General features: G+C 40.9%; 1 protein-coding gene across 11 annotated transcripts in view; it reads left to right on the top strand.

The window, feature by feature from the left end:
• The window catches only part of LOC139263125 (protein numb homolog), a 228782-nt gene that overhangs the window by 170396 nt on the left and 39649 nt on the right, over window positions 1-18737 (top strand). For 9 of the 11 annotated variants that reach the window (XM_070878707.1, XM_070878706.1, XM_070878705.1 and 6 more), the window contains one exon: window positions 16594-16626. The exons of the other annotated variants lie outside the window; for them this stretch is intronic. In XM_070878707.1, the coding sequence (XP_070734808.1) occupies window positions 16594-16626 (33 nt within the window). Of the gene's footprint in view, window positions 1-16593; window positions 16627-18737 lie in introns of those variants that run through there. 11 annotated transcript variants of the gene reach the window in all.

The raw sequence follows: 18737 nt of genomic DNA, 5'->3' as shown, positions 1-18737 counted from the left end.
AACATATGGGTGTTAGATGAGTAGCGTTGTCCTGTGTAATGGTCGATTGCAGAATTTATAAATTTTTTGGCACAGGTGTTCTGTATACTGATAAATTTGCTCTTCTGAGCTATAACCTATGATTTGTACATTCAAATGGAAAACTTTAAATAACGTGGATGAAGGAATAGTGTATATGTAAATTTGCCAATGACACTAAGTTAGAAGGCACAGTGAGTTGTGTAGACGGGAGCAGGAAGTTACACTGGGACATATAGACCAAGTGAGTAGGCAAACCGGCAAACGGAGTTTAATGTGCGAAGTGTGGAACCAAGAAAGACAAATCAGAATATTGTCATATTTATGCTGTGGAGGAGCAGAGAGATTTAGGTGTCCATGTGCATAAATCCCTAAAAGTTAGCTCGCAGGTAGGTACATGAAGTAATCAAAAAGTATTTTTTCTTTATTAAAAAAAACATTGAATATTGACCTTTATCTCAAGGGGACTGGAATACAAACGAGAGGAAGTGATGCTTCAGTTGTACAGAGCTTTGGTCAGACCCCGTCTGGAGTACTGCATTCAGTTTGGGCACCTGGGGACTGGGAGAAATTTAGAACTCAGCAGAGGAGGACAAAGGGTTTGATTAGGGCAGGGAAAATGGAGTACGAGAAGAAGCTTGCAGGGAACATTAAGGCGGATTGCAAAAGTTTCTATAGGTATGTAAAGAGAAAAAGGTTAGTAAAGACAAACGTAGGTCCCCTGCAGTCAGAATCAGGGGAAGTCATAACGGGGAACAAAGAAATGGCAGACCAATTGAACAAGTACTTTGGTTCAGTATTCACTAAGGAGGACACAAACAACCTTCCGGATATAAAAGTGGTCAGAGGGTCTATTAAGGAGGAGGAACTGAGGGAAATCTTTATTAGTCGGGAAATTGTGTTGGGGAAATTGATGGGATTGAAGGCCGATAAATCCCCAGGGCCTGATGGACTGCATCCCAGAGTACTTAAGGAGGTGGCCTTGGAAATAGCAGATGCATAGACAGTCATTTTCCAACATTCCATTGACTCTGGATCCTATCAAGTGGAGGGTAGCCAATGTAACCCCACTTTTTAAAAAAGGAGGGAGAGAGAAAACAGGGAATTATAGACCGGTCAGCATGACCTCAGTAGTGGGTAAAATGATGGAATCAATTATTAAGGATGTCATAGCAGCACATTTGGAAAATGATGACATGATAGGTCCAAGTCAGCATGGATTTGTGAAAGGGAGATCATGCTTGACAAATCTTCTGGAATTTTTTGAGGATGTTTCCAATAAGGTGGACAAAGGAGTACCAGTTGATGTGGTATATTTGGACTTTCAGAAGGCTTTCGACAAGGTCCCACACAAGAGATTAATGTGCAAAGTTAAAGCACATGGGATTGGGGGTAGTGTGCTGACATGGATTGAGAACTGGTTGTCAGACAGGAAGCAAAGAGTAGGAGTAAATGGGTACTTTTCGGAATGGCAGGCAGTGACTAGTGGGGTACCGCAAGGTTCTGTGCTGGGGCCCCAGCTGTTTACATTGTACATTAATGATTTAGACGAGGGGATTAAATGTAGTATCTCCAAATTTGCGGATGACACTAAGTTGGGTGGCAGTGTGAGCTGCGAGGAGGATGCTATGAGGCTACAGAGTGACTTGGATAGGTTAGGTGAGTGGGCAAATGCGTGGCAGATGAAGTATAATGTGGATAAATGTGAGGTTATCCACTTTGGTGGTAAAAACAGAGAGACAGACTATTATCTGAATGGTGACAGATTAGGAAAAGGGAAGGTGCAACGAGACCTGGGTGTCATGGTACATCAGTCATTGAAGGTTGGCATGCAGGTACAGCAGGCGGTTAAGAAAGCAAATGGCATGTTGGCCTTCATAGCGAGGGGATTTGAGTACAGGGGCAGGGAGGTGTTGCTACAGTTGTACAGGGCCTTGGTGAGGCCACACATGGAGTATTGTGTACAATTTTGGTGTCCTAACTTGAGGAAGGACATTCTTGCTATTGAGGGAGTGCAGCGAAGATTCACCAGACTGATTCCCGGGATGGTGGGACTGACCTATCAAGAAAGACTGGATCAACTGGGCTTGTATTCACTGGAGTTCTGAAGAGTGAGAGGGGACCTCATAGAAACGTTTAAAATTCTGACGGATTTGGACAGGTTGGATGCAGGAAGAATGTTCCCAATGTTGGGGAAGTCCAGAACCAGGGGTCACAGTCTAAGGATAAGGGGTAAGCCATTTAGGACCGAGATAAGGAGTAACTTCTTCACCCAGAGAGTGGTGAACCTGTGGAATTCTCTACCACAGGAAGTAGTTGGGGCCAATTCACTAAATATATTCAAAAGGGAGTTAGATGAAGTCCTTACTACTCGGGGGATCAAGGGGTATGGCGTGAAAGCAGGAAGTGGGTACTGAAGTTTCATGTTCATCCATGAACTCATTGAATGGCGGTGCAGGCTAGAAGGGCTGAATGGCCTGCTCCTGCACCTATTTTCTATGTTTCTATGTTTCTACCATACCACAGGAAAGAGATATTGGCCTTGGAAGGGATACAGTGCAGATTCAGCAGAATGTTACTGGGACTTAAAGGCATAGTTTATGAGGACAGGGTGCATAAACTTGGCCTGTATTCTCTTGAGTTTAGAAGGTTATGGGGTGATTGAGGTGTTTAAGGTAGATTCAGTAGGGTAGATATAGAGGGCCCAATTTTGGCCATGACTTGCATCAATTTTTTTGGAGTAAGTTGTTTTTTCTGGTGTAAGTTTATAAAAAGAAAAATGCCATTTCCCCAAAAAATTTGCTCCAGAGTAAGTCAATTAGTTTTTTTTTCAAAAGGGGGCGTTTCCAGCCACTTACACCAGTTTTGGCCATTTCTGCCACTTTGGCCAGCTAAAACTTCCTCCAAATCGACTTAGGTCAGCGTATGTGGCCAGCTCTGGAAAAACCTTGTGGGCAGTTAAGAAATTGGCGCAGGTTAGTACATTTAAAGCACCAAGACATACAAAGCACTAAACAAAGCACAAAAAGTAATAAGCAATCAATCAATAACAAATAAAAAATAGAAGTCCTACTTTTATGCTAGAATCAAGTTTTTTTTTTTAAGTGGCACACACCCCCCCTTTCCCCCCCCCCTCCGGCCATCAAAACACACTTTCTCTCCCCGCCCCCTCCAATCAAAACTCTCAAGCACAACCATCAATAAATAAAACAAGTCCTACCTTGGCTCGGGAATTCGGCCAGCTGGTGCGGGAGGCCACTCGGCCGGGGATAGGGTGCGGCGAAGATCGGGGCATCCCTTCGGCCAGAGATAGGGGCTGCGAGCATCGGGACCTGCTCACAGCCCGCAGGACACGCTGGGAGGGCAGGAGCATGCGCACAGACTTCACTACGCATGCGCGCAGCTGCCGGCAGTGCTTTCTGCGCTGGCCTGTTGCTCCATCCCCACACTGCACAATGCACGCCACGCTGGGACTCTGAAGAGCAGCCAGGATGGGGCGACATTTTTCCGACACCATTTCCAGCGCGCAAAGTTGCCGCACTTAAGGTAAGTGTGCCGAAAAAAGGGTTGGGCAAAATTGAGCCGAGAGAAACTATTTCCTCTGATAAGGGACCCCAGAGCAAGGCGGCATAATCTTGAAATTAGGGCTTGGGCCATTTAGGAGTGAAATCAGGAAACACATTTTTTCACGCAAGGTAGTGGAAATCTGTAACTCTGTTCCCTCAAGAGACTGGATGCTGGTTCAATTGAAATTTTCAAGACTGAACTCGATAGATTTTTGTTGGGTAACAGTATCAAGGGATTATGGACCAAAGGTAGGTTAATAGAGTTGAGGTACAAATCAACTATGATATAATTAAATATCGGGCTCTTGGGGCTGAATGTGGCCTATTCCTGTTCCAATGACAACACGATTGCCATCAATAACATCGGTGGTAAAAAAAAATAATGAAATCCCTATAAAAGAAAATAGAAAAACATCTAGAAACCAAAACTATGAAGAAGAATAGTCGGCATGGCAGAAGGGAAAGCTTTGCTTGACCAACCTCACAGAATTCTTTGAAGAGGTAACAGAGTAGACAAGGTTAATGCAGTAGATGAACTTATCTAGATTTCTAAAAGGCCTTTGATAAGATGCCACATAACAGATTAATTAATATGGTCGGAGCATGCGGAGTCAGGGGGCAAGTAGCAGAATTGATAACTAGTTGGCTGCAAGACAGAGTAGAGACTATGGGTAAAGGGTAGCTATTCAGAATGGCAGAAGGTAGGAAGCAGGGTCCTACAGGGCTCAGTGCTGGGAACAATGTTGTTCACAATTTATATTAACGATTTAGACACTTTCTAAATTTGTGGATGACACCAAATTTAGGGGGCGGATAGTAAATACTGAGGAGGACTGCAACAAATTGCAAGACGTTGACAAACTTGCAGAATGGCCATATAATTGGCGAATGAATTTCAACACATAAGTGTGAAGTGTTGCATTTTGGTGAGAAAAATAGGGAGGTCATGTATTACTTGGAAAATAAGAATCCAAGGGCCCAAATTTCCCCAGGAATTGCTCCGTTTTTTTTTTTTGGAGCAACTTGATTTTTCTGGAGTATCTTAAAAATCCCCATTCTGCACATTTAATTTGCGCCAGTGTAAGTGAGTTAGTTAGGATTTTTTTTAGTTTGTTTTTTTTTCAAATTTGGGCCCATAATGGGGTAGAGGAGTAAAGGGATCTGAGAGTACAAATACACAAATCACTAAAAGTAGCAACGCAGGTTAATAAGGACATAAAAATCAAACCAATCCCTAGGGTTGATAGAATTGAAAAGTAGAGAAGTGATGCTAAAATTGTATTGAACCTTGGTTAGGCCTGGAGTACTGTGTACAATGCTGGATGCCTTTTATAAAAAGGATCTAGAGGCTTTGGAGAGGGTGCAAAAAAGATTTACAAGGTTGATACTAGAAATGCGAGGTTATACCCATCAGGAAAGGATGCCTGGTCTCTCTCTTGAAAAGAGAAGGCTGAGGTGTGGCCTAATAGAGGTCTTTAAAATTATGAAATAGAGGAAAAATGAGAGCGTGTTTTCACGTGGGGAAGTGCAAAACCAGAGGCTATCAACATGAGAATGTGGAACTTGTTACCACAGGGAGTGGTTTTGGCAAATGGTACAGATGCATTTAAGGGGAGGCTAGATAAGCATATGAGCAGGAAAGGAATAGAAGGTTATGCTGATAGTTAGATGAGGAAGGATGGGAGGAGGCTCTGTAGAGCATAAACACCAGCATGGGCTGAATGGCCTGTTTCTATGTAATGCCACTGAGTGATTGATGAAGGGAAGGTATCTTGGTCCGGCTGGTTTCGGAGCCTGACCCATAGATATGTCAACTTACTTTTATGCAATGCCTACCCAGCTGAAATGTCAATGTGTCCAAGTAACTTGAAATTTGAGTGGTGATCACCCATTGGGGTCAACTCGTACCCTCAGCACTTTATGCAGTTACAATAAGTGCAAATTCAGAAAATCAAATTTAGAGTTAATTTAATTTAGTTTAATTTAGATTTAACGAGTCAGATATATCATATAGTTTCAAATACAAGGTCCTGTAATTCAGTGAACTGTCGTTCCTCCCGAATAAATCAAAATGCTGAAATGGTTGATTTGCTAAATAAAGATGTTTACAGGGCAGAGGTTTTGCCAGAAAATTAATGGAAGACTTTCACTCCTCAACTATCCATTATGCTGTTTCAACATTATATGGAACATTTAATTTTTTCCCCCAGAACTGTCACTGTTCAGATTTGATTGGCAGCATTGCGTTATTTTAAATGATAGTGCTACCAGCAGAAATTGAATTAACTTTGAATGTGGAGCATTACTTTGGCACTATTTTGATCAGGATCAGAGAGTGAACCTGGCATTTGCTCAGTGTCATTAGACAAAATGCATACTGCAAGTGCCGAACCAAAAGAGGAGGGCACCACCACTACTACTACTAATGGCCCAGTATAATTAAATCAGGATGCCAACTTTCCATTATCACTGATGCAAACTGTGTCTAGCGGTGCCTACTGGTCAGGGAAAACTTCAAGTGTACTGTTGGACACCCATGCAATCTCGCTCTAGGGCCACCCGACCACGTACAAGGCTTCAAAAAGAGTGACCAGTAGTCGGAGCAACCCTCTGCATCCTGAACCTGTTGGCTGTTTTAGCCAGGCCCTAGATTTCAAGTAAGTTACTATGGGGGGAAAAGCTATTACGAACATAGTGTACGCCCTTTCTGGTGAGTAACATTCTTAACTGGCTCCCAAATGGTGGTAGCGTCCTGCAACAAAGGAGTGGGGGAGAAATAAATTAAATAGCTCAGGTGGAGTATTCACTGTCACCTGCATTTATTGTTTCCCACTCTGCCATTTTTCCTCCTGAAGCTGTAGATTGCTTTGGGGATATGGTTCTATGGGTGCAGCTAGCCTCTATCATAGACTAATAACTATTCTTCTTTTGCTAGTGTCGACAGGCTATTCAATCCTGGAGGGATTCGTTGAGTGAATTAGAGCCACTTCATGGTCCAGTTCCACAGCAAACCACTTGCATTTCCACTCCATTCAGTCTTGAAAAGTTCAGCACTCTGTCAACATGTAAACCTAAACAAGTTCTGCTAGCACATTGTGCACTGCGCAGGACAAAGCAGCATAATCAATTGCTAAATAAATGTAGCAGATCTTCAAACCTAGGCAGACTAAAACGTGCATTACAGACCTACTGGTTCTGTATGTTCTTGCAAAAGGTGTCGATTGTTGAGTCTCAGGAACTCAACATTTTGTTGGCTACATATAAACAAAAAATGAAAATCCCTCGATAATTTAATCAGCTGAGCATGACTGCAGTGATGATCAAAGTCACTTGTGACTTCCCAGGAGATTCTTGTGTGTTAGTGCATCAAATGGTTCATTAAATGAGTCGTAATCTTTTGTCGTAACTATGAACATGAAGGGATGTGATTATACACTGTACTGGCTAATTTCTTGAATTAACTCTTTCAAAGCTAAAGGGCTGGATTTATATTTTATTCTGATGTACCACATTAAAATGAACAAAACAGTTTCAGAGATCACAAACATGAATTGTAATTTAGAGCTAATTTTTAACAACCCTGAAATTACAAGCACAGTTAGCTATCCATTTTCCAATAACTGGTGTCATCATGTGTGCATCATTCGGGTGAGCTTCTGTAAGATCAGGTGAAAAATCTACTTTGTTCGTTTTAAAGATAAGCACATCTCTGACTTTTTAACGCAATTCATATTGATGTGCAATTAGGCAATGCAGTGCAATTAGTGATAAAACAAATTCACAGCAGGATTCTCTGATGTCCCAGTGGGTAACCTCACCACATGGTGCGTTCCGTCATACAGTTCAGGGCATCCCAGGTTCGATTGTTGGTCTGTGCTGATCTCGGAAGTGTACTCGAGGCATTATAACTGACCTCCCCATCCCAGGGTTAGAGAAGAGGGAAAATTCCGTTGGAGCCCCTACCCCAATTTGTCACCCAGTGGCACCTACCAGAGAGTTCTCGTATGAGCGATGCCTTGTTCTTCCATTTATTGCATCTGCTGGTACCCGTTGCTCGCAGTTGTGCAGTTTATCCAAGACCACTTTCTTATATCCTTCTGCCTTAAGAAAATGCCCAGTGGAAGCAACTTCTGTTTGAGGATGAGGACAAGGTGACCTTTCTAAAAAGAATATCCTTTGTTGTAATCTACAGTTGATTGGAACCAACTGCAAACGCATGTTAAATGCCCCTTGAACCTGATGCAAGTTGTAGAAGCTAGCTGTTTGTGAACATGAACTTAATTAATTTCAACACGCAAATGTTTCAAAATTGATTTTTTTCTTTTTGTAATTATTTTTCTAAAGCTTTGTCCAGTTTAAGAAATGTCGATGCTTTCTTGCAATTAGTAGTCACTGGAAATTAATAATTCTAAATCATTTGATATTTGGTGCTTGACTTGGAATTGAGATGCTGTAACTTAAAATAAATAATAAAACCAGACCAGCAGTCACGCGAGCCAAACACAGAATTTTGTGTGCAGTTCCCCTCGAACTGTACTTCATAACCACTTCATAACCAAAGAACCATAGATGATCAAATTCAGGTCAGTTGATCCATCATGCTTCTGATTTCATCAATGTTGTGGGAAGTTGTGAATAATAACTCTGGATAAGGGTTAGTGTGAAGTTTAAAATGAACAATATGGGGGAGCTGTTCTTGCATCTCTGGGATCTGGATTCAGATTCACTCCAGACTGACAGGATAAGAGCTCTGGCTGTTGGCAGCAGACAGGAAATTAGTTTGGTTAGTCTCAGTCCAGTCTTAAGTGGGTGTGGGCCTACAGTACTAAACTGACCCTCATTCAGCACTATTCACGGGATAGCTGGTGTGGGAAATGAGAACAAATGTCTTACTGGTGCAGTGGAGGGTATTCTTCTACTGCAGTTGAAGGTGATGCAAAATTTTGGAGCAGACTACAGGGAATTTTGTTCTGCATCTAGCTGTTGTCCTGACTTGGAAGTAAGTTACACAGATGCCTGAAATAAGTTTAATTCCCTAGCACTAATACAGTATCACACATCCTTGATGAGCGCAAACATTTTTCAAAAGTGAGAAAAAATAAACAGTGGTGATCCTTTTGAAGTGGCTGAAACATGCACAGAAGTCAGATTCAAAGCTGGAGAAAGGCTGCACTGTTGAACTGGAGTTGACTGACAAAGGCCATTTATTTCCATTCATTTTTGTTTTAAGTGCGTCAAGTATGTACTTGTATCTCAACCACTCTCAACGTTGCCATTGCATTTTGTTCATTGGTGAATACACTGTTTGTTCTCAGTCACATTATTCTTGCTAATGAAGGAACTCCAAAATGCACAAGATTAGCAAGCTTGTTAACTGCTGGTCAAAGCAGAAACTTAGCCTCTGAATATTAATTGCCGTGGTGGGGTGACTGCACTCTTAGCCATCACCATAAATTGTTGTTCATTCTTCTAATTCTTTGCAACAACTTGGCAATTTCCTGTCCCTTTTCTCCCTTCCCTCCAGAATGTGCTAACTCATGCTGGGATGTGATTCTGGTCACTGCAGTCCTTTGGTACCTTGCCCAAATGGTTCATCTGAATGTAGATGCTGAGGTGTCCTTTTAAATGTCATTTTCTAGCAGTTGTTACTGGATTGCAATCAGGAAGGGGGATGCCTACTCTTCCCGCTCATGACGAGTTATTAAAGTCCTTCACGGCAAACGAGCCGAAGGTGGGCAGAAGAAACATTACAAGGGCACCCTCAAAGCCTCCCTGATAAAGTGCAACATCCCCACTGACACCTGGGAGTTCCTGGCCAAAGACTGCCTGAAGTGGAGGAAGTGCATCCAGGAGTCTCATCGCCGAGAGCATGCAGAAATCAAGCGCAGGGAGCGGAAGGAGCGTGCGGCAAACCACTCCCACCCACCCCTTCCCTCAACGACTATCTGTCCCACCTGTGACCGGGACTGTGGTTCTCGTATTGGATTGTTCAGCCACCTAAGGATTCATTTTTAGAGTGGAAGCAAGTCTTTCTCGATTCCGAAGGTCTGCCTATGATGATGATGACTAAAGTCTTCACTACCCTAGCTAAGAACTAACTTGGCACAGACCAGAGATTGAACCTGGTACCTTCCTGGCATGCGAAACATTGGGCCACACCATGCAATGCAAGTTCTTGTCTTTTAACATTTAATTTTCATGTAACTGCATTTCTGTGGCTCTCTGGTAGAGCCTTGTGCATGTCCATTTTAGTAGATTTGCTGTGACCAAGGTACTCCTTGCAGTGTACACAAGAGCACAAGGAGCAGGAGTAGGCCATATGACCCCTCGAACCCCGCCGTTCAGTAAGATCATGGATGATCTACATCATCTCCAATTTCCCCCTTGATGCCCAAAAATCTATCGATCTCAGTGTTGAATATATGCAACGACTGAGCATCCACTGCCCTCTGGGGTAGAGAATTATAAAGATTCATAACCCTCTGAGTGAAGACATTTCTCCTCATCTTGGTCCTAAATGACCGATCCCTTATCCTGAGACTGTGTCCCCTAGTTCTGGACACTCCATCCAGGGGAAACAACCTCCCAGCATCTATCCTATCAAGCCCTCTAAGAATTTTTTATATTTCAATCAGATCACCTCTCATTCTTCTTAACTCCAGAGAATGTAGGTCATAGGACAGCCCTATCATCCCAGGAATCAATCTAGTGAACCTTTGTTGCACCACCTCTAAGGCATGTATATCCTTGGTTGAGTAAGGAGTTCCAAAATTGTGCATTGTACTCCAGGTGTGGTCTCATCAAAGCCCTATATAATTGCAGCAAGATTTCCTTACTCAAGTACGCCAATGTTCTTGTACTAAAGACTAACATACTACTTGCCTTCCTAATTACATGTTGACTTTTTGTGATTCGTATACCTGCTTTATAGCTTTCAGACTATACTTTTTTTGACTGTTCCTACTGAGTATTTGCAAGGAAATAGGTTTCCAATTAAGAAATAAATTAAAAAAACAAAGGGCTAATTATAGATCTCCTCCTTCCCACCCTTCCCCCCAACTCCCTGTCCAGTCAAAGCTGCCTGACTCTTTTTCAAGCAGCATCAGTGGCTAATGATCAGAGCTTTGCAGATTACATTTTTTCCTTTTTTAATAAAGTGCCCATTTGATAAAAATTTAGTTGAGAGCAGGAGTTAGCAAGTTGTAGCTTATTCCAGAAATTGGACTATTGTAGTCAAACTGTAATAATAATCATGCTGGGGCTGAGGGAATGTTTCTGTCAACCAGTAAAAGAGGCCACATAAATGTACGGCATAGAGACTGGGTGGGTCAGAGTGATAATTATCCAAAATTTCAGTCTTTAATGTAGTTAAGATCATTTCTAATTCCCAATTAAAGACCCCACACTGCTCCACAGTTCCTCAGAGACCTATAGCCAAAAGCCAAAGTACTTGGTTCTGTGGTACTTGTCAGATAGCATTACTTCAACATTCTAAGTTTAGCTGTTTGAAAGCCATTGTTTAGTGAAACCTGAGTAGCTACTTTTTTAGTTTGAATAAATTATTCAGTGAGTTAGGTTTAGCTTCTTTCATGAAAGTTCCTGCTGGCATTTTGATTTCGGTATAGCGTAAAGGTTGATAATAATGATTGGAGGGATAATTTAAATAGCCACAAGGTAGATTAATACTGCGCCCTGCGACTTAATAACATTTACCGTATTCTCGGGTACAGTCGTAGTCAGTAGGACCTAGGACAGAATTCATGCTATTTGCTGTTGTGATGTGATGTGTTGACATTTGTAACCTTAAATACATAATTTATAACCATTGCCATAACAAATTTATAACTGGCAATTCAGATGTTATAATGTTACCTCAACCTAATTGTTTTGCACATTTGAAGTATCCCCACTGCCTCCTTGATAACTTGGCTGGAGAACTATCTAGTTTTACACTCAATTGAAACAAATTAAATAATACAAAGAAAGTATTCATGGTTTTCATAAAGGAATGTTCCAGTTGCACCAACTTCCCAGCTGCTAACTCGGGTCAAAAGGTTCAGGGGTGAAAAATTAGAAAGGAAAGAAAAGTGAAGGAAAAATGCGAAGATAAATGGCAAACACATTTGGGTGCATGTGACTTTATGATGTTTTTGGTGGAGAGGAAGAGTTGGGAACAAATAACTGTCGGTAGGCTGTTTACAGTTCATTGAATGCTGTTAATTGGAGAATTTTAATTAGTTGTAATGCAACTCAACTATGCATAGCTTTGAGCTTAGCGCCAGGGTCTTAAATAGTTCATGTCTAACCTGATGCAGACAAAACAATTCGTAGCGTGCTAAATGAGCAGCATCTTGTATAAATCAACCCCTCCCCACCTTTCCATATTTCTTGCAGGTAATGTGCATAGGTTTCTTTTCATTCACAATAAAGTCCAACCCTTTTAAGGGAATCGCTTTGTGTTCAGCTGTTTTTTGATCCTTCCTGACCACAACAATTCCTAATCCTTTGTATGGTTATGGATTCTACTGCAGTCTTTTACTAATGTTTAAACTAAAGACTAGTCCGTTATGTTGTTTCCCTGAAATATTGAAATATATACATCATGTGGCCCTATCTGGCTTGTATCCCAACAAATCTAAACGCCCTCTAGTTTAAAAGCTCAACCAGAAAAGCAAATTCATGCCCTTTGGTACAGTGTTGCAAACCAGTGTTGTCTAGTTGAAAACTTTGAATATTCAAACTTTTCTTTGGAAGTAAATATCGATACAGTGGACATGTTGAGCTGAAGTTACTGCTTGGAGAAACCAACGGATTAATGTGAGCCCATATTCCTGTGTGAGGCTCATCAGTTCATAAAGGGGTATGGAGAGAAAGCAGGAAAGGGGCACTGAGGTGAATAATCAGCCATGATATTGAATGGTGGTGCAGGCTCGAAGAGCCGAATGACCTACTCCTGCACCTATTTTCTATGTTTCTAAAATACAAAAGCACTCCCGTCCTCCACCTTTCCCGCCCCCCCCCCCCCAAAATCTACATGGGCTAGTCTTTTCAAACTGCATGCTCTCTGTCAGTACTAGATCTTAACTTGCATCTCAATATCAAATGTTGATTGGTTTCACTTCTTCAACTGGAATCTTACAATTCCCTTAACCAGAAAAAATAAATTTTCAACTTATGAGTGGGTTTTTTGTGGCAGTTCCCTTAAACATGATTCACTATTACTAATGTTTTTGGTTAGTTTTGCTTTTTCAAGAGATTTGGCCACCTTTCCATGTACTGCAAGTTGTTAGGAAATGTAATTGATTTGGTAGTGATGTAATCGCACTTTTGCTGAATCAATACTAATGTTGTGCTTGGCTCTCCATGTTGAGCGCTGTCAGCATAATCTGAACATAATTTTTAAAATCTTTATCTCTTACAACATTTTCCGGTGATTTAGCTTGACCTTCTTTAACTCTGTTTAGTAAGACTATTTACAACAACAATAACTTGTATTTATATAGCGCCTTTAACGTAAAACATCCCAAGGTGCTTCATAGGAGTATTATAAAACAAAACAAATTCGACACCGAGCCACATAAGAAGAAATTACGGCAGATGACCAAAAGCTTGGTCAAAGAGGTAGGTTTTAAAGTGTGTCTTAAAGGAGGAAAGAGAGGCAGAGAAGATTAGGGAATTCCAGAGCTTGGGGCCCAGGCAGCTGAAGGCATGATCACCGATGGTTGAGCGATTTATAATCAGGGATGCTCAAGAGGGTAGAATTTGAGGAGCGCTGACATCTCTGGGGTTGTGAGGCTGAAGAACATTTCAAGATTACAGAGATAGGGTGGGGGCGAGGCTATGGAGGGATTTGTAAACGAGGATGAAAATGTTGAAATCGAGGCGCTGCTTAACCGGGAGCCAATGTAGGTCAGCGAGCACAGGGGTGATGAGTGAGTGGGACTTGGTGCGAGTTAGGACACAGGCTGCCGAGTTTTCGATGACCTCACGTTTACGTAGGATAGAATGTGGGGGGCCAGCCAGGAGTGCGTTGGGGTAGTCAAGTCTAAAGGTAACAAAGGCATGGATGAGGGTTTCAGCAGTGGATGAGCTGAGGCAAGGGCGGAGATGGGTAATGTAACGGAGGTGGAAGTAGGCGGTCTTAGTTATGTCGCGAATGTGGCCGGAAGCTAATTTCCAGGTCAAGTAAGACACCTAGGTTGCGAACAGTCTGGTTCAGCCTCAGACAGGAGAGAGATGGAGTCTTTGGCTAGGGAATACAGTTCGTGGCAGGGACCAAAGACAGTGGCTTCGGTCTTCCCAATATTTAATTGGAGAAAATTTCTGCTCATCCAGTACTGGATGTCTTTATTTACATCACTTTCCTATTTAAAAACATTTTCCATTATTTGCGAACAAATCAGTGCCAACAATATTTGTCCTATGTATTCAGTTCTCTGTTAGTATGGATATATTTAACCTCAATCTCAGAGGTTTCAATGTTGAAAACTATAATTACCTGCTAACTTAAAATTGGCTGAATTGGGAAACATTCAGTAACCGTAATTACTTGTGGCAAGACAGTCTCCTCCCTACAATGTGCACACACACTTTATTCATCATTATGGCCCAAGTTACTTCATGTATTCAAATTGGTGGATGTGAATTATAAGTCTGTATTGTAAAAGATGTGGCAGTGTATCATCGACATTCTTTTGCTTTCTGCTTTTTAAAACCCAATACTTCATTTGCGGTCTGATGACTAGTTTAACTATTATGACCTGCCAACTGGATTTCTGTTGCCTTCATTACCCATTCATTAGAGTGAGAAATAAATGACCAATTTTGACAATGGAACATCGACCTAACTATTGAATTCATTTGTAAGGTATTGGCTATATTCTGATTTGGTCGCAAATATTAGTTGCTTATAACCTGTAGATAGTTAACATGCAATGTTAGTCTGGTGCTCTACTCAGAATGAGATTGTTAAATCTTTGACATGAGCTCCTGCATGTTAGGAACTGAATGGAAATGACCAAAGCTATTTTACTTGTGACTTGTTTAAATAGCCTTCAGGATAAGGATTGCTCAACATGCTTTGTGGTTATGTAATCAAAAGTCTATGTTGAGTGTGGTTATATATGATATAATTATAAATTATCACATTTTGTTACATGACATTCCTGATTTCTACAATAAAAGCAGTATTCTGAGTTGTTGACCAAGAAATGTATCGATTGCAGAGTGATCAAATTCATTGTTTTGCCAGCTCCAATTTTGTACACTATTGCTTGGACTGTGGATCATCAACTCAATGTTGTGGTTTTACACCCAACCCGCTTGCCCCCCAGATTGCATTCACTTGACTGATTTTTACCCAATAGAGCAACAGTAAAATAAGTGAAATTTGACTAATTTGGGCTGATAGTATTGTGATTTTGCTCTTCTGACACTGATGCTGTAATCAAGTCTGTTTGCAATGTGGGTATTGATTCCTGGGGCAGTATTGATTTATACCTTTTTGTAATCCCGGCTTTCAGCTATAGTATGTACTTTTGGAAATTAATAGAATTGTATGGACAAAATACTCAGTCGAGTACGGTCATGAAAATTTACAAGAGCTATCTTTGCTTTCTGGAAATTACAAGAAAGAAAAATCAATTTTCTGTTCTGAATGAAATAAAAGGTCAGATTTCTGATACTGCAATTTGCTTGTGTTTGTTAAAATATTTTTGGAAATTAATTTTGTTCCTCCTTCAGGTCCCTGAAATGCACACAGTTCCTGGTCCCAGGCTTCACTCTGGAATTGTGCATTTGATTGTTGCCCACCCGCCATTGCTTTTTATCCTTCACTCCCTGTAGACAGTGCCGAGTTTCCGCTTGGTCCGTCCTGGCTGGGATCAGAAACCTCTATCCGCATGATCCTGCTTTCTGTGTTCCCCATCTACATTGTGTGGCTCGGTGGCCATACTAGTGTGCCGTGCCATCTCTCATTTTGTGTTAATGTATACAACTAAAAAGTTCAAAAGTTTTTTTTTAAAAAGGAGCCCCGTGTAATGAGAGAGTACGTGTGCCTCTGTTCTTTGTTGTGTCATTAATTATAATTTTTATATTGTGATGATGTAAAATGTTTGTTTTTGTTTCAGCAGGTATAAGAAACATTAAATCTTTTTAATGCACATTTCTTCTTTATAGTTATAGTCTTGCATGTCTGATACTTGTACTAATGTTGCTAGACAACATCCTCTCCAAATAAATTGAATTAATTATTAATACACCCACTTAGGCATGATTTAGCTGTTTTGAAATTTCTCAGCTAACTTAGTTTCTTCAGTAGGTTTGATTTACTTACATTAATGTCTAATGAATCTAATTTAGGATCATAAGACTTGGCAGCAGCACCCATTTCATTTCATTCACGTAATTGTTTGCAACTACGCATAACCATTACATTGATTTCAGCTGTACCTGTGGGAAATTATCTACAATTTGTAATGCTGACGAGGTCACATCCTGTTTGAGGTGACCTTGTTCTTGATTTTGTTTTAATTCAGTATGGGTTTCGTCAAATTTCAGAAAATATTGAATGTACAATAATGCAGTGAAGTTTATATGTTTTGCAATTTCTGATAAAATTAAAGTGTAGCAATGCTAACTCTAGCTGTGCTTTGTGGTCTTTGTGCCTCTGATCCAAAATGTCTCCGTGCTGCTAAAGCTGCTGCTGCCAACTTGAACTGAACTTGAAATGTTCTTGAGCACTAAGCTGAGATCGAATGCAACTAGTGCCTCTGCATGTGACTGGCCTCCGGACTATCTCTGTCCACTCCTCAATCACACCGGTGGCTTGTAGCTTACTGTAAGTCCATGTAATGCATTGCATTATTATGGCTGATCTTCACGTTTGTCTCTTTACATACTTTTCTGAGAACTTTTCCAGACTAGTTCTCGTGCTTTGGTTTGAAACTTTTGCAGTACTTGTAGCTTCCTGCAGTAATAGTCTCCTGACTTGTTCCCCCTGTCACTCCAGGAAAGGAAGTTCTTCAAAGCCCTATTTGGAAAAGTAAGTTTGAATGCCTAGACTTCTGGTGACACACTAAGGGGTTACACCACTGCATTTAAATATTATCAATGTACTAATTTATTGGCTACAATTACATAAAAGCCTATTTGTTCAGTAAACTTTTGAATAGGAATGGTTTGCAGTTTTTTTTCACTGGCCCGGAATTGTTTGCTGTAAGTTGGACTGTGTGAAGTGAATATAACGTTTTTTTTCCCGATGCAACTGGTTTTGAACCATGCATGTGCTAATGTTTGGGGAGGGGAGGGAAATGCACTAGGCTTGATAAATAAAGTATAACCCGATTCAAAAACACCTTGTATTTATATAGTGCCTTTAACAAAGTAAAACGTCCCAAGGTGCTTCACAGGAGCATTATAAATCAAAATTTGACACCGAGCCACATAAGATATTAGGGCAGATGACCAAAAGCTTAGTCAAAGAGGTAGGTTTTAAGGAGCGCCTTAAAAGAGAGATAGAGAGAGGGAAAGGTAGAGAGGCGCAGAGCTTTAGGAAGGGAATTCCAGAGCTCAGGGCTTTGGTAGCTAAAGGCACGATCACCAAAGGTGGAGCGATTAAAATTGGGGATACTTGAGAGCCAGAATTAGAAGACTGCAGATATTTTTGGAGTTTTGGATGAGTTTATGGAGGGTGGAAGATAGGAGGCCAGCCAAGAGTATGTTGGAATAGTCAAGTCTAGAGGTAACAAAGGCATGGATTAAGGTTTTAGCAGCAGATGAGCTGAGGCAGGGGCGGCGGTGGGAATAGGCGGTCTTAGTGATGATGCGGATATGTGGTCGGAAGCACATTTGGGGGTCAGATATGATACCAAGGTTGCGGACAGTCTGGTTCAGGCTCAGACATTCACCAGGGAGGGGGATAAAGTCGATGGCTAGGCAACGGAGTTTGTGGCGGGAACCGAAGATAATGGTTTCTGTCTTCCTAATATTTAGTTGGATTCCTTAAATAAATATAGAGGGGACCACACTTGTCAGTTGTTCCCTGTCAGCTGTTCAGGGTGATCTATTAAAATATATTTATTAAAACTGACACACAAATTAAAAAGCCTATGAGTAATCCTTTATTTTAATAGTTTATTTTAAAAGATTGCACAGTCGCTTCATCCTTCGATACAGTATAATGTGCTGCAACTACAGAAATGTGTGCAGCATAACTGAAATGATTAAGTGACAGATTAACTTGAATTTCTCAAAGGTGATTTACACACACATGCTGTCTGAAATTTCGAAGGCTTAGTTTACCACGGGTCTAGTATGGAGCGAGCGCTGCATTGCACATAGGACCCACACAGACTTTACACATGGATGGTCTGTGTGATAATACAAGTAGGAAGGGATATGAATATCTGTAGGGTTGGTAATATTCAGAGAGTCCCTACTTATTTGTTTACAGGCCGCTCATAAGTATCAAGTTTATTAACTTTATACTGAAAATTATATTTGCTTAATTGATCCATGAAACAACCTGTGCTAATTGTTAAACATAAAAATTGTCAAATGTTCCCCCTTTGATGACCCATATGATGGGGTTCATTATTTTCATTGTGATAATTTCAAGCCTAACTTGTTTCTTGCTCAACAAAACTATTTACAAACATTGGGGGCTTTCAGATTTAAGTGTAGAAGCTTTCACAGACACATTCTATAAGTATTAAACAGCTGTGCTTCCTCGGCATAGATCATGTATTTTTGAATAGCTGTTTGGTGGAGCTTATCCAATTAATTCCTCTCCACTGTACTTCCTCGTAGCCCTGTCATTTTTTTTCTCCAAGTATTTATCCAATTATCTTTTGAAAGTTACTATTGAATCTGCTTCCACTGCACTTTCAGACAGTGCGTTCCAGATCACAACAACACGCTGTTTAAAAGAAAAGAAAGTTTCCTCATGTCGCCCCTGGTTCTTGTGCCAATCTCAGTAAATCTGTCCTCTGGTTACATACCTGAGTGGATGTTATCGCTATCCTTGAATAAAAATAGCAGAGTAACATTATATGAATAACCTTGTGCATTGGTATCTGAAGTAATCCTGTTTCTCAACATACTGTTTTTAAAGAAATTATAACCAGAGGCTAATAGGCGTTCCAATAAGAAACT

This window comes from Pristiophorus japonicus, chromosome 4, assembly GCF_044704955.1.
Source record: "Pristiophorus japonicus isolate sPriJap1 chromosome 4, sPriJap1.hap1, whole genome shotgun sequence".
NCBI classification, from domain to species: domain Eukaryota; kingdom Metazoa; phylum Chordata; class Chondrichthyes; family Pristiophoridae; genus Pristiophorus; species Pristiophorus japonicus.
The sequence above is the reverse complement of the archived record's forward strand: the minus strand, read 5'-3'. Positions and strand labels throughout refer to the sequence as shown.